Source organism: Bombina bombina, chromosome 1 (genome assembly GCF_027579735.1).
Source record: "Bombina bombina isolate aBomBom1 chromosome 1, aBomBom1.pri, whole genome shotgun sequence".
Taxonomy (NCBI): domain Eukaryota; kingdom Metazoa; phylum Chordata; class Amphibia; order Anura; family Bombinatoridae; genus Bombina; species Bombina bombina.
Genome location: NC_069499.1, coordinates 1,337,126,190 through 1,337,143,084, shown reverse-complemented (window position 1 = coordinate 1,337,143,084; position 16,895 = coordinate 1,337,126,190). Strand labels below are relative to the sequence as shown.

General features: G+C 41.4%; 1 protein-coding gene across 1 annotated transcript in view; it reads left to right on the top strand.

Moving 5' to 3' along the window:
• Positions 1–16,895, top strand: part of HYDIN (HYDIN axonemal central pair apparatus protein) — a 595,027-nt gene that overhangs the window by 312,771 nt on the left and 265,361 nt on the right. Inside the window, 4 exon segments of the mRNA XM_053719498.1 lie at positions 3,360–3,377; positions 10,743–10,951; positions 11,146–11,283; positions 15,414–15,597. Of these exon segments, the coding sequence (XP_053575473.1) occupies positions 3,360–3,377; positions 10,743–10,951; positions 11,146–11,283; positions 15,414–15,597 (549 nt within the window).

Genomic DNA, 16,895 nt, shown 5'->3' with positions numbered 1-16,895 from the left:
TAGCATTTGTTTTATTCTGCTGCAAAGTATCTGTGGGGTATATTTCATACTGTCCTTCCTGCATACTAGTCAATTTCTGTGGGAATTAACTCTTACTGCTATGGACCGTTTAGCTGCTAATTTTGTTAAATATTTTCTTGTTTGGAGGCTTATATAGTGCCTCCTGTGCAATTTTGTTCCACATGCTTGGAAAAGACTTTACATTTTAAAGACAAGATTTCACCTCCTGAGTCTGTCTCTCAGGATAATGTTGTCCATGCCATGCCTCAACATTCTCCTCAAACGTCCCATACTGTTTCACATGAAGTGCCTGCGGTTCCTCTCAACCTCCTCCTGGGGATATTTATTTATCAGGGGATTTTGCTGCCCAGATAACTTTTGCTGTTTCAGCGGCCTTATCAGTCTTTCCTGTTGCTGGTAAGTGCAAGAGGAAATCTAAAAATGTTAGTGTTATTAAGGTTTCTGACTCCGCTAAGACTGCGTTAGTCAGTATGTCTCAACTCTCTGATGAGGATGATACTTCAGTGGCTTCTGAGGGCAAATTGTCAGATTCTGATACTGTAGTGACCAATTCTACAGATTCAGAGAACACCTCTGAGTACTTTTAAAGGAGGTTCTTGCTAGTTTGGAAGAATCCGACTCGTCTGTCGTGGAGAATCCAAAGAGGTCTAGTAAACTTAATAGGGTATATGATGTGCCCTCATCCGTGGAAGTGTTTCCAGTTCCAGACTGTATGGCAGATATCATAACTCAGGAATGGGATAAACCAGGGATTCCTTTTTCCCCGTCCCTTGTTTTCAAAAAGATGTTTCCTGTTGCTTACTCTATACGTGACTTGTGGCACACAGTTCCCAATGTAGAGGGAGCTATCTCTACTTTTGCCAAGAGAACTACTATTCCTATTGAAGATAATTGTTCTTTCAAGGATCCCATGGATAAGAAGCTTGAGGCCTTCTTGAAGAAAATTTACATTCATCAGGGATTGCAGTGGCAGCCTTTTGCTAGTATCGCTACAGTTGCAGGTGCAGCATCTTATTGGTGCGATGACTTATCTAATTTGATCTCGGAAGAGACTACTATAGAGAGGATCCAAGACAGGATCAAGGCTTTCAAACTAGCCAATACTTTTATTTGTGATGTCAATATGCAGGTTCTTAGACTGGGAGCTAAGATTTCTGGTTTCACTGTTTTAGCTCGTAGAGCTCTGTGGTTAAAATCTTGGTCTGCAGATGTCACATCCAAGTCCAAGCTTCTGTCATTAAAATTATAAAATTCTGTCATAAAATTATTTCAGAAATTACAGGTGGAAAGGGCTCTTTCCTACCTCAGGATAAAAAAAATAGACCTAAGCGTCCCCAGAATTCTAATTTTCGTTCCTTTCGTAACTTTAAGGGACAAAATTCTTCCTCTTCTTCTTCCAAGCCAGAACAATCCAAGTCTTCTTGGAGGTCCGGTCAGCCTTGGAATAAAGGAAGCCAAGAAGCTGTCCGCTAATTCTAAATCATAATAAAGGGACCGCCCCCGATCCTGTCTTGGATCAAGTAGGGGGCAGGCTCTCCTTTTTTCGGCAAGCTTGGATATGCGATGTCACAGATCCTTGGGCCATAGACTAAGGGATCAATTTTTGAAGGTGCGAGGGGACATGATACAATGTAGTGAACTGCTGGTGCAATGCTACCCCCTGCAGAATCGCAGCCAAGCTAGCAGGGGGTATCAATCAATCCTATCATATTCGATCGGGTTGATATCTGTCCGCCGCCTCAGAGCAGGCGGACAGGTTATGGGGTAGCGAAGCTTGATAAATTGACCCCATAGTGTCTAACGGTTACAGAATAGGATTCAAATCTTGTCCTCCCTGGGGCAGATTCCACCTGTCAAGGTTATCTGCGGACGATATAAAGAGAGAAGCCTTCTTAAACTGCGTAAAGGACCTGTCTTCCTTGGGAGTGATTGTTCCAGTTCCTCTAGAGAAGTGTTTTCCAACCGCGGCCCTCAAGTACCCCCAACAGGTCTGGTTTTCATTATAGCTGAACAAGTACACAGGTGAAGTAATCAGCTAATCAGTAACCAACCTGCCCTCATCCATCAGCTAATTATTTCACCTGTGTTCTAGTTCAGCTAAAATGAAAACCAGGACTGTTGGGGGTACTTGAGGACCGCGGTTGGGGAACACTTCTCTATTCTATTTCTATTCTAGAAAGTGAATCTGGGAAAGAGTTCCCTTGTACCAGATACAAGGGTGTGTTTCTTAGGAACAATTATAGATACCCTGTCTATGAAAAAATTTCTGACGGGCGTCAGAAAATCCAAGCTTCATGCCTCATGACTTTCTCTCCAGTCTGCTATTCGTCCATCAGTGGCTCAATGAATCGAGGTGATTGGTCTGATGGTTGCTTCCATGGACATCATTCCTTTTGCTCGGTTCCAGCTGAGACCTCTGCAACTATGCATGCTCAGTCAATGGAACATGGATCACTCAGATCTCTCGTAGAGGATAAATCTGGACTCCCTGACAAGAGTATCCCTCTCAGGCACATGCTTTCTGAGGCCTTCCTGGGTGATTGTGGCCACGGACGCCAGCCTGTTGGGCTGGGGAACAGTTTGGGGCACCTTAAAAACACAGGGCCTGTTGACTCCAGAGGAGTCTTCTCTTCCAATAAACATCTTGGAGTTGAGAGCAATCTTCAATGCCTTGATAGCTTGGCCTCAACTAGCCTTTGGTCATGTTTATCAGATTTATCACCTCGGTGGCTTACATCAACTACCAGGGAGGAACTCAGAGTTCCTTAGCATTGAAGGAGGTGACTCGCATACTCCAGTGGTTGGAGTCTCACGATTGTCATCTATCTGCCATCCACATCCCAGGGCTGGACAACTGGGAAGCGTATTTTCTGAGCAGACAGACTTTTGACCCCGGAGAGTGGGCTCTCCACCCAGAGGTTTTCACAATGATAACCCTCAGGTGGGGGGTTCCGCAGTTGGACCTGATGCCGCCTCGTCAAAACGCCAAGCTTCCAAAGTACTGTTCAAGGTCAAGAGATCCTCAAGCTGTTCTGATAGACGCTCTGGCGGTTCATTTGAACTTCAATCTATCATACATGTTTCCTCTCCTTCCACAAGTAATTGCTCGTATCAAGCAGGAGAGAGCGTCTGTGATTCTAATAGCTCCTGCATGGCCTCGCAGGATCTGGTTTGCGGATCCGGTGACGATGTAATCTCTTCCACCTTGGAGATTACCTTTGTGGAAGGTTCTACTTTAGGGTCCTTTCTTTTTTCCAAATCTAGATTCTCTGAAGCTAACTGCTTGGAGATTGAACGCCTAGTTTTGGCTAGATGTGGCTTCTCTGAGGAAGTCATAGATACCATGCTTCAGGCTCGTAAGGCTTCTGTTGTTGCAGAATTTACCATAAGGTTTGGCGTAAATACCTTAATTGGTGTGATTCAAAGGGTTTCTCTTGGAACAGAGTAAGGGTTCCTCGAATTTTGGCTTTTCTTCAGAAAGGCCTGGATAAGAGTTTGTCAGTCAGTACTCTGAAGGGTCAGATTTCTGCACTGTCTATTCTTTTGCACAAACATCTGGCAGATCTTCCAGATGTTTAATCTTTTGTTCAGGCCCTGGTCAGAATCAGGCCTGTGTTTAAACCTATTGCTCCTCCTTGGAGCCTTAATCTGGTTCTTAGAGTTTTGCAGCAGACTCTGTTTAAGCCGATGTATTCTGTTGATATTAAATTACTTTCTTGGAAGGTTTTGTTTCTGGTTGCCATTTCTTCTGCTTGCAGCGTGATTCCCCTTACCTTATTTTTTATGCTGATAAGGCGGACCTCCGTACTAAGCTGGGTTTACTCCCTAAGGTAGTGTCGGATCGCAATATTAGCCAGGAAATTGTTGTTCCTTCTTTTTGTCCCAATCCTTCTTCTCAGAAGGAAGGTCTTTTGCATAACTTGGATGTTGTACGTGTTTTAAATTCTACCTTCAAGCAACTAAAGATTTTCGGGCAGACTTCGGCCCTGTTCGTTGTTTTCTCTGGTAAGCGAAGGGGTCAGAAGGCTACTTCTACCACTCTTTCTTTCTTGTTGAGAAGTTTTATTTGTTTAGCTTATGAGACAGTTGGACAACAGCCTCCTGAGAGAATTACGGCTCATTCCACTAGAGCTGTTTTATCTTCCTGGGCTTTCAAAAATGAAAAGCGCCTTTTTTTTCTTCTTGCCCTGTCTCACTTCCTGTGTTCTGGATTAGAAATCAGCTGTGTCACAGTTTTTAGCAGAATTGCGGTTACCGGACCATAATTTTTAAAGAGTTGAGTCCGGACCAGCTACAAAGTAGTATACTTCGTTAGTAGGCAGGCAGGTAAACACCTCAGCAGAGCTAAGCTGAGATGTAGAGTTGTCTGGAGTGTTATTTTGGGGGCCATTGTGTATTTTAAATAACAGAAAAATAAAGCAGTTATTTTTTTCATTTAAAATTTAAAGGAGCAGTAACTGTTTTTTTTTTGAGGGGGGGCTATTTTCTGAATAAAATATCAGTTTGTCTGTTTATTGGTGAATAAAGATGGACCAAGAAACCCTGTAAGAGGTTACATGTTCTTTATGTTTTGATGTTAATGTAGAACCAACAATCCCTTTCTGTTCCTCATGTATTGAGAGAACTTTACATTACAGGGATAGACTTTTTTCTGAGCCAACATTGTTTAAGGGGGATGCTGTTCAGGAGTCTTCTGACAATGTTCAAGATATGCCGCAGCTCAAGCATCCCAAAATTTAGCGTCCATACAGCCAGTGCCCTGCGCTTCCTCTATTACTCCAACTGGAGTTACCTTGCAAGACATCGCTTCCCTAATGTCATCAGCGGTATTTGATGTGTTGTCTGCTTTTCCCATGCTGCAGGGAAAGCGCAAGAGGAAACGTAATCAATCAGTGAATAAGGTTGCTGACACAGTAGTGGCTTTTCCGAATGTTCCTTCCCAGAAACCTGAAGAGGAGGATACTTCGGTAGCATCTGAGGGGGAAATATCAGACTCAGACAGTGTTATACCTTTAGCTGATTCTGAAGTTGTTTCTTTCAGGTTTAAGCTTGAACACCTCAGTTTGTTACTTAAGGAAGTTTTAGCTACCCTAAGAAGTCTAGTAAACTAAACAAGTATTTTCACGTGCCTTCCATGATGGAGATATTTCCTGTACCAGATAGGGCTACAGATATCATTGCTAAGGAATGGAAGAGCCCTTTTTCCCCATCCCATATATTTAAGAAGATGTTTCTTATAGCAGACTCTATCACGGAGTCTTGGCAGACGGTACCCAAGGTGGAAGGGGTAATTTCCACGCTAGCCAAGAGAACTACTATTACCATAGAAGATAGTTTTTCCTTTAAGGATCCTATGGATAAGAAGTTAGAGGGGTTACTCAAGAAAATGTATGTACACCAAGGTTTACAATGGCAACCTGCGGTTTGTATTGCTACTGTCACTAGTGCGGCAGCATACTGGTTTGATGTGTTGTCTGATTCTAATAATCAGACAACACAGAGTAATTTTCGTTCCTTTCCAAATTTCCAGGGAAAACCTTCCTGTCCCTCTTCCAAGCAGGAACAGTCCAAGCCATCCTGGAGGCCCAACCAGTCTTGAAACAAGGGAAAACAATACAAAAAGCCGGCTATTGAATCAAAAAGCAGCATGAAGGGCCTGCCCCCGATCCGGGACCGGATCCTGTAGGGGGCAGACTTTCCTTCTTCACTCAGGCTTAGGTACAGGATGTGCAGGATCCCTGGGCTAGAGAAATCATGTCCCAGGGATACAAACTAGAGTTTAAAGCCTTTCCTCCCAGGGGCAGGTTTCTGCTTTCAAGATTATCTGTAGACCACATAAAAAGAGAGGCGTTCTTACGCTGTGTTCGGGACATTTCCGACTTGGGGGTGATAATTCCTGTCCCTATACAAGAACAAGGTCTGGGGTTCTACTCCAATCTGTTCGTGGTTCCCAAAAAAGAGGGAACCTTCAGACCAATTTTAGATCTCAAAAGTCTAAACAAATTCCTCAAAGTACCGTCCTTCAAAATGGAAACTATTTATTCCATTCTTCCCTTGGTTCAAGAGGGTCAATTTATGACAACGGTAGATTTGAAGGACGCTTACCTGCATGTTCCCATCCACAGGGACCATCACAAGTTTCTGAGGTTCGCATTTCTAGACAAACACTTCCAGTTTGTGGCTCTTCCATTCGGCCTAGCCACAGCTCCCAGAATTTTTTCAAAGATTCTAGGATCCCTGTTGGCAGTCCTCTGATTGCGGGGCATTGTAGTGGCGTCTTATCTGGATGACTTTTTGGTTCAGGCACCATCCTTTCAACAAGCAAAATTCCACACGGAAATGTTGTGATCCTTCCTGCAATCTCATGGATGGAAGGTGAATTTGGAAAAGAGTTCCTTAATTCCAACTACAAGATTAGTTTTCTTGGGAACCATAATAGATTCCTTATCAATGTAGATTTTTTTGACAGAAGTCAGGAAATCAAAGATTTTCGATTCTTGCCTAGCGCTTCAGTCCTCTCCTCGGCCATCAGTGGCTCAGTGCATGGAGGTAATCGGTCTGATGGTAGCGGCAATGGACATCTTCCCGTCTGCCCGTTTCCATCTCAGACCTCTGCAGTTAAGCATGCTCAGACAGTGGAATGGAGATTATGCAGACCTGTCTCCGCGATTACAGCTGGAACAGGAGACAAGAGATTCTCTTCTTTGGTGGTTGTCTCGGGATCACCTCTCTCAGGGAACCTGCTTCTGCAGACCCTCTTGGGTGATTGTGACAACAGACGCCAGCCTACTGGGATGGGAAGCAGTCTGAGGCTCTCTAAAGGCACAGGGAACATAGACTCGTCGGAGTCTGTTCTACCCATAAACATTCTGGAGCTGAGAGCAATCTTCAATGCTCTTCCTGGTCTCAGCCTCGGTTCGGTTTATCAGGTTCCAGTCGTACAACATAACTTCAGTGGCTTACATCAACCATCAGGGGGGAACTCGGAGTTCCTTGGCCATGACAGAGGTAACCAAGATAATTCAGTGGGCGGAGACCCACAACTGCTGCCTGTCAGCGATCCACATCCCAGGAGTGGACAACTGGGAGGCGGATTTTCTGAGCAGACAGACCTTTCACCCGGGGGAGTGGGAACTCCATCCGGAAGTGTTTTCCAGCCTGATTCTCAACTGGGGACAGCCGGAATTGGACCTTATGCATCTCAGCAGAATGCCAAACTCCCGAGGTACAGGTCAAGGTCAAGGGACCCTCAGGCTGTTCTGATAGACGCTCTGGCGGTACCCTGGAATTTCAGTCTCGCATATCTATTTCCCCCGTTCGCTCTTCTATCTCGGGTCATTGCTCAAATCAAACAAGAGAGGGCGTCGGTGATCCTCATTGCACCGGCGTGGCCTCACAGGATTTGGTATACAGACCTGGTGGAGATGTCATCTCTTCCACCTTGGAGACTTCCGTTAAGAAAGGACCTTCTACTTCAAGGGCCCTTCCTTCATCGAAATCTAGGTTCTCTAAAGCTGACGGCTTGGGGATTGAACGCTTAATTTTATCTAAGCGTGGATTTTCAGAATCGGTCATTGAAACCATGATTCAGGCTCATAAGCCTGTGACTAGAAGGATTTATCATAAGATATAGCGTAAATATCTGTATTTTGTGTGAATTTTGTCCTTTATCGACAAGCTCCCTAAAGGGTCAAATATCTGCCTTGTCTATTTTGTTACATAAACGTCTGGCGGATGTCCCAGACGTGCAATCGTTTTGTCAGGCCTTAGTCAGGATCAGGCCTGTGTTTAAGCCGGTTACTCCTCCCTGGAGTCTTAACCTAGTTCTTAAAGTTCTTCAAAATATTAAGTTGTTATCTTGGAAACATTTGTTTCTTGTTGCTATTTCTTCTGCTCGAAGAGTTTCAGAGCTCTCGGCATTACAGTATGAGTCTCCTTACCTTATTTTTCATGCGGATAAGTTAGTTTTGCGTACTAAGTTAGGGTTTCTCCCTAAAGTAGTTTCAGATCGGAACATTAATCAGGAGATTGTTGTTCCTTCCTTGTGTCCTAAGCCTTCTTCTCAGAAGGAACGTCTGCTACACAATCTAGACGTGGTACGGGCATTGAAATTCTATTTACAGGTGACTAAGGATTTTCGTCAGTCTTCTGCTCTCTTTGTGGTTTTCTCGGGGAAACGTAAGGGGCAGAACGCTACGGCTACTTCTCTTTCTTGGTGGCTAAAGAGTATCATTCGCTTTGCCTATGAAACTGCTAGACAGCAGACTCCTGATAGAGTTCTACGAGGGCTGTTTTCTCTTCCTGGGCATTCAAAAATGAAGCTTCTGTGGAACAGATTTGCAAGGCTGCAACTTGGTACCTCTCTTCACACTTTTTAAAAATTCTATACATTTTTACACTTTTGCCTCGGCTGAGGCTTCTTTTGGGAGAAAAGTTCTTCAAGCAGTGGTGTCTTCCATTTAGGTTCCCTGTCTTGTCCCTCCCTTATCATCTGTGTACTCTAGCTTGGGTATTGATTTCCAATAGTAATTAGATGATCCGTGGACTCACTGTGTCATTAGAAAGAAAACAAAATTGATGCTTACCTGATAAATGTCTTTCTTTCTTGACACGGTGAGTCCACGGCCCGCCCTGTTTTCTTAAGACAGGTTTTGTGGGTATATTATAAACTTCAGACACCTTTGCACCTTGTTGCTTCCTTTCTCTCCTTTGCTTCTGTCGAATGACTGGGGTTGGAGGGAAGGGAGGTGATATTTAACAGCTTTGCTGTGGTGCTCTTTGCTGCCTCCGGCTGGGCAGGAGTGATATTCCAAATAGTAATTAGATGATCCATGGACTCACCTTGTCAAGAAAGAAAGACATTTATTAGGTAAGCATATATTTTGTTTTTATACTAATATAGCATGTATATTGTTGTTATGACCTTTTTAGAACTGATGTAAATTGACCACATGGATAGTAGAAATTTGTTGTCACTTGATTTGGAGAATAATGTAGATTCTATGGAAGAGGTAGTAAATAATATGACATCACATGGTACAACTATTATAATCAATACTCCTGTAGGTGAAGATCAGTCTACTGTTCATTTGTCTTTTGGGTAAAATAGATTTGAACACCTTTTGAATGAATTGATTGGTGAATCTAGTAGAACTATAAAGGACATATGTGAACATAAGAAAGTAAATAAACATCTAAAAAATCTAAATTTTTATCCGATTAATATTCGTAACAACTATATTGATCTGTTCCAAGAAAAGATGTATAATGATTTGATACATTTAAATAAATCTTTAAAAATTAAAGAGTAAAAAAATAAAAATGAACCTTACATTTAAACAAAGAGTAGCTGAAAAATTTGAATCATAGAACAGAATTATCTATAACTCCGCAGACAAAGAGGGACCTATAGTCATACAAAATGCAGTAGATTACCATAGGGAGAATGTGAATGTTCCAATTGGAGCTGAAAAAGTTTTTCCATTGAGGATTACATCTAGGAATTCTAGATAGATCACTATGTGAATACCTATATGACCCTTTCCCTAGAATTGCAAGCAATATTTAGTGCTCCATTTGTAATCTGGCCCTTTGTATTTACGTTTTTAACACTTTTAACATTGTTGCTTTACATCAGAATGATGTGACATTGTTCTAATCTTTGTTTATCGGGATGTCAAATAGTGGGTGTTATGAATGAGAGGGTACGTATGATTAAACCAATGCATTGGCTATTTACAGTGGAAGGTGTGTTTTAGCCTAATTCAAATATGGCACTGTTCATAACTCTCACTATCTTTGACAAAGCACCAGAAAGGCGTGAAACGTGTCAGAGGACCTAACCACTGTGTTTGTTCATAACTGCACTCCTGTATGTGTCCGGTTAACTGTAAGTTTTAATTTCATCAATAAGTGATTAAATTTTGCTCATAATACTGTGCTAAAGCTGTGGATTTTCACTCTATTTTGCCATATGGTTCAATCCTGACAAGAGGAACTTTGATGTTGTGTGCATCTACTTAACCACTCTGATGTGTCAGCAGTAAAGAATTTGGCTGGTGGGACACCAGCCTCCCTTGTGAGGAGGCTTTTTCTTTTAGCGCCTAGTTGGATGGTATAGATGTTTATACATTGGACTCACAAATAGTAAGATATGACCACAAGATAATTCACAGGGGGTAATAGAGTCTCTGAATTCCCTATTCTGGACCAATTAGGTGTGAATGAAAAATCACACACTCTCCAGCGAAACGTCTTTACCCTACCAGAACACACATGTAAACATTTACTTAAATTGAGTTTTGTGGTTGTAAATATTGTTTTTCTGCTGTTTTTCTGCTACTCTATCATTTCTCGTTTGACATGTGAGATATCATGTATTGGGCGCTTCTCAACTATAGTTAAATGGCAGGAACGCCCACTAACAAGAAGTCGGGAAAGATAGGTGAAGTGATGAATATGACGTCGCCTTAACAATGATAACTCTCAGGAACCTCACAAGTGTCATTGTCTGTATTTAAACCACCTATATATTCTGGCATTTTATAAAATCTTATACTATATAATGCACAAATCAATACCTTGTTAATGATTACCAAATTAATGTTTTTTCATTACGCATTTTATCCCTTCAACTTAGTTCTTTTTCTTTGGACTTAATCTTGCAAATATGTAACTCACATGATCTTTTGGTTTATCTCTTCCAGGCTCACAGGTTACAGAGGCATTGGGTGGCCAGACCTCATTGAGTGTGGAAGCTTTGGCTAAACACACTGCTGAGGGAGGCCAAGTACCAGAAAATAAAACAGCTACTCAATCTGTCCTCTCACGAGGCAACAAAGGTAGTCTTGTAACTGGCAAGGGCAAATCAGAGAGCCATGCTGTGCAAGGAGGCAAGCTGCAGCATGTGTCTGACACTGCAGGATCACAGGTATTTTGTGCTTGGTAAACTAAGAATTGTCTGAAATTATTTATTATCTATAATACAACTCCAATGGGCTTTATGTCATTAAAATCCTTCTTTTAATCTATTGTTTTGTAGCCTACTGCAATATTGCATTTTTTAATCTATATCTTTACTTACTGCCATTGTGTAGTACAGATAATTTTTTTTGTATTTTGCAGACAGAGAGCACAGCTCTTCCCGGGGGTCCCATACAACGTCGTCTGAGTGTGAGTGCCAGTGTAGCGGGTGAACTGGGTCTTATGAGCTGTGTTCTACCAGAGGAACTTCTGCAAGAGATCTTGAGTGAAAGACTGCAGGTATACACTCAAAAATCTAATCTTGAATAACACTTGCTTCTGTTGTCAGAGTTTAAGTAGACATTGTTCTAAATGTGTGTTAATCAGATTATACTTGTACGAAAAAAAAGATTTTCAAAATCTGAGGCCTTTCCAGTCCATAAGAAAACTCAGTTATTGCTTGGATTTCTGATGTTTTATTTTTCACTTTGCGCTGCAAAAGAGAAATATTCAGCAGTACTCCAGTCAATCAGAAAACACAGGTCACAGTTAATATATGCATTTATAGTATTATACTTATCCACACCTAAGACAAAGGAACAGAATGTCTATTTCATAGAAACAAGAGGGTGCTCAACCTCACAGAACAACTCAATATAAACGAGTAATGTCCACAAAACCAGTTTCAAATAGGAGTATTCAAATGAAAGTTCAAATGCTCAGGCACCACATTAAGTCCAAAACTGCAGGTATTTCAAAGGATTATAGACTAGATACTAAACACAGAGGGGGGCACCACATAGCATATAACAAGTGGCACACAACCATGACATGATATTTAAAGACATATATTCACATGTAGAAAAACACCAGACCAATGGTGTATTTAAACATGCTGAGTGCTTTGATTTCCTCAGCTAACTCGTTTTCGTCAAACAGTTGCAAGAACACTCTTAAAAATATTACAATATTTGTTTATTATAAAAAATAAGCATATATATGTCAGCTATGTGTTTCCTTAGAGTAAAACACTATATGAATCGCATCTTTTATAGCATTTTCAAATAAATTAACCCCTACTCTTAATTTCAAATAAGCAGTAGATTTTTTTACGTCAAATTTATTTTTTCTACCATTTTCCGGCCCCCTGTATCATGTTACACACATCAGCCAATTACAGACATATACATATACCCTGTGAGCTTGTGCACATGCTCAGTAGTATATTGTTCCCCTGAAAGTGTGCATATAAAATGACTGTGTAAAATATGATAATGCAAGTAAGTTGGAAAGTGTCTTAAAATTGCATAATCTTTCTGAATCGTAAAAGTTTATTTTGACTTGAGTGTCCCTTTAAATGGCATCTATATTAAAAATGCTTGCTTCACATGTTAACACAATTGTTTCTTGGTTACATAAAACGCTATAATATAATGATACTTTTAAACTGTTTAACAACTACATATGATCATCAGAATGTTTGTTTATGATTTAATTGAAGTATTTGGATGTTGCTAAATTTATGTAAACTGTTATTAAATTGTTAACTATCCAAATCTAAGTGGTGGCTTCCATGGACATTGTTCCCTTTGCTCATTTCCATCTGAGAGCCCTTCAGCTATGCATGCTTGGTCAATGGAATGGTGATTATGCAGACCTGTATCAGAGGATAGTTCTAGATCAATCAACAAGAGAATCTCTCCCATGGTGGCTGTCTCAAAAACATCTGGCCCAGTGGACATTCTTTTGGAGACCCTCATGGGTAATTGTGACCACGGACGCCAGCCTGATGAGTTGGGGAGCAGTCTGGGACTCGTTGAAGGCACTCAGGGTCTTTGGTCTCAGGAGGAATCTGCTCAGGGTCTTTGGTCTCAGGAGGAATCTGCTTTCCCCATAAACATTTCGGAGTTGAGAGCGATCCTCATTGCCTTGATGACTTGGCCTCAACTGGCTTTAGCCTGGTTTATCAGGTTCCAGTCGGAAAACATAACCTCAGTGGCTTACATCAACCACCAGGGGGGAACTCGGAGTTCCTTAGCCATGAAGGAGGTGGTTCGAATCATTCAGTGGGCAGAAGCTCACAATTGCTTTCTATCTGCCATCCATATCCCAGGAGTGGACAATTGGGAAGCAGATTTCCTGAGCAGACAGACTTTCCATCCCGGGGAGTGGGAACTCCATCCGTAAGTGTTCTCCAGGTTAACAACCAAATGGGGGTTAACGGAATTGGATCTGATGGCATCTCGTCAGAACGCCAAGCTCCCAAAGAACGGTTCGAGGTCGAGAGATCCTCAGGGCTTTCTGATAGATGCTCTGGCAGTTCCTTGGACCTTCAGGTTGGCATATCTGTTTCCTCCGTTTGCTCTCCTTCCATGAGTCATTGCTCGAATCAAGCAGGAGAGAGCGTCAGTGATTCTAATAGCTCCTGCGTGGACTTGCAGGATCTGGTATGCAGATCTAGTAGAAATATTGTCTCTACCTCCGTGGAGACTTCCTCTGAGGAAGGACCTTCTACTTCAGGGGCGCTTTCTTCATCCAAATCTCGTTTCTCTGAAGCTGACTGCTTGGAGATTGAACGCTTGATTTTATCTAAGCGTGGTTTTTCCGAGTCGTCATTGAGACCATCATTTAGGCTTGTAAGCCTGTCACTAGAAGGATTTACCATAAGAGTTGGCGTAAATATCTTTATTGGTGTGAGTCTAAGGGATATTCTTGGAGTAGGGTCAGGATCCCAAGAATTTTGTCTTTTCTCCAGGAAGGCCTGGAGAAGGGTTTGTCTGTCAGTACCCTGAAGGGTCAGATCTCTGCATTATCTATTTTGTTGCACAAGCGTCTGGCGGACGTGCCAGATGTGCAATCCTTTTGTCAGTCCTTGGTCAGAATCAGCCCTGTGTTTAAATCTGTTGCTCCACCTTGAAGCCTTAACCTTGTTCTTAAAGGTTTGCAACAGGCTCCGTTTGAGCCGATGCATTCAATAGATATTAAGTTATTATCTTGGAAGGTTTTGTTTTTGACTGCTATCCATCTTTGGTTTTCTTCCTAAGGTTGTTTCAGACAGAAATATTAATCAGTATATTGTTGTTCCTTCTCTTTGTCCTAATCTTTCTTCTCATATGGAACGTTTGTTACACAACCTTGATGTTGTGCTGGCTCTTAAATTTTATTTGCAGGAGACTAAGGATTTTCGCCAGTCTTCAGCATTGTTTGTGTGTTTTTCTGGGAAATGTGAAGGTCAGAAAGCTACTGCTACTTCTCTTTGGTTGAGAAGTATTATTCATTTGGCATATGAGATTGCTTGACAGCAGCCCCCTGAGAGAATCACAGCTCATTCCACTAGGGCTGTTTCTTCTTCTTAGGCCTTCAAGAATGAGGCCTCTGTAGAACAGATTTGCAAGGCTGCGACTTGGTCTTCTTTGCACACTTTTTCGAAATGTTATAAATTTGATACTTTTGCCTCGGCTGAGGCTTCTTTTGGAAGAAAGGTGCTTCAACCGGTGGTGCCTTCTGTTTAGGTTCCCTGTCTTTTCCCTCCCTAATCATCTGTGTCCTCTAGCTTGAAATTCCCAACAGTAATTGATGATTTTGTGGACTCACCGTGTCTTAAGAAAGAAAACAAAATTTATGCTCACCTGATAAATTTATTTATTTCTAGACACGGTGAGTTCACGGCCCACCCCTTTTTTTCCGTTTTTTTGTCTAAACCTCAGGCACCTCTGCACCTTGTGTTATTTCCTTTCTCTCCTTTTCCTTCGGTTGAATGACTGGGGATTGTGGGAATGGAAGTGATAATTAAAAGCTTTGCTGTTGTGCTCTTTGCCTCCTCCTGCTGGCCAGGAGTGATATTCCCAACAGTAATTGATGATTCCATGGACTCACCGTGTCTAGACATAAATACATTTATCAGGTAAGCATAAATTTTGTTTTTCTTGTCAGGTTAGTGCACATGAGAATATGCGATCGGGTTTGCATGCGAGTAGGTTTTTGTTCCCACTTTTTTTTTCTCCATTGTTTTCTATGAGGGAATACGTGAACGCACACGCAATATTCTAAGTTCGGCTTTTTGTGCTCGTTGGGTTAGCACGCGAGCGAAAACACTTTACTTTCAACTCATAATATGAGCGCAACCCAACGAGCACAAAAATCTAAACTTAAGCTAGCGCAGTTAACGCTCAAGCAGAAGCGTTAATTAAAACTCCACTTGTAATCTGGCCCTCAGTGTTTCACTAAGTTATGCAACTCACTTGTTTGTTGTTGCTGCACTTTATTCAATTATTTCAGAAGGAACAACTAGTCCCTTTATAAATCTGCACAGTGTGTTACTTCGAGTAGAATAACTCGTCCTCTTGTTTATATCAGTTGTCACATAATAAATATTGTTACATTTATCTTTAATTGTGCATGACGTTATACCTGCCTTTTCTCTTTATTAGCTAAATGACTGCTTCCAAGGAGTGGTGTTTGATGGCTTAGAAACCCTGTTTGCTCGAAATGTCCCATCTTCACTCCATACTTTGCTGAAAGCTCTTAATAATCGCAAGCACATATACTTCATTAATCTGTATCAGGAATATGCTGTTGTCAAAGCACGTGAGAAAGCCCAGAAGGAAAAGGAAGGTAAGTTGCTGGTTTATACGTGAGCTTAGCATGTAAGTCTATGAGCTCAACTGCTTTGTAGACCCCCTTCATGAGAGCTGATTTACAACACAGCAACTTTTGGCAGGGTCCTCTATCCCTTTGTCTCCTATTGTCACCTTGCATATTAGACCTATGTTTATAGTGCTGCCGAATCTGTTGGCATAATCTCAGAGTAATTTTGAGGGTAAATCTTAAGGTAAGTGGGCGTTGTGATATTAGAAAGATGGTCTTTCCTATTTCACTGTGCTTAAAAGGAAAACATGAATAATTCTTAATAGTAAACCTTTTTATTTTAAGATTTACAATTGTAATCATTTCATTATTTATTTTGCTCCCTTTCCCTATAACTTTATATATAAAACACAGGAAAGGATAGAGGCGCCGTATGTGTGAATCAGTATAACAAACTAGATGTTGACACACAGGAGACACAGGGTACTAACATTTTATGAAGGCACTCTCTTGTGCCAATAGGAGCAAGCTGGTTTTTAACAGCAGACCAGCCAGCTGAACACTGGCAATATCAGGATACAACGATGCAGTCACTCACAAATGAATAACAGGGCTCAGGTGATTTCAGCTCTCAAGGATAGGGAGACATCAGCAAAGGAGGCACTGGGAAGGCAATAACAAGCCCTCCCTCGGTAGCGTAGTATATAGTGCACACAGCAATGAGAGTTTAAAACTTTTGAAATTCTTTAATAAAACAGTGTATAAAACAAAATTAAAAATAACTCATGCTTAAGTGATGCATAAGTGCAATAATACAACGCGTTTCACGGAACAAACCGTTTCATCAGGCATAAAAACATAGTATAGAAGTGTCCCTTGTATAAGGCTACGCTACCAAACTTTGTATGTAACAACCCTCCCCCTTCAATTTGTATGCAGGCCAATCAAAAACCGTTTGTCTCATCAGTATATTATTGTCACACCTGCATCTTATGGATAGCTAAAAATGTAATGCTTATTTCAACATTTTGTTTACAGATCCCAGGGTGTCAATATGTAACATATAGTTAAAGTCGAGACCTTTTTAGTGGAGCTAAAGCGTGATGGCATATAGTTAAAGTCAAGACCTTTTTTATAAAGCTAAAACATAATAGCGATCACACCAGCCATATGTTATACTCATCGGTATTTGCATGTTACGCACCTGCATTTTTTAGTGTTAGCCGAACTTTACACATGATTGTATATCCAATGGTTCTATATAACGTGTTTAAGCGGATTTCTAAACTCCCATATTACTGTCTTAACACGCTAAACCAGACCGG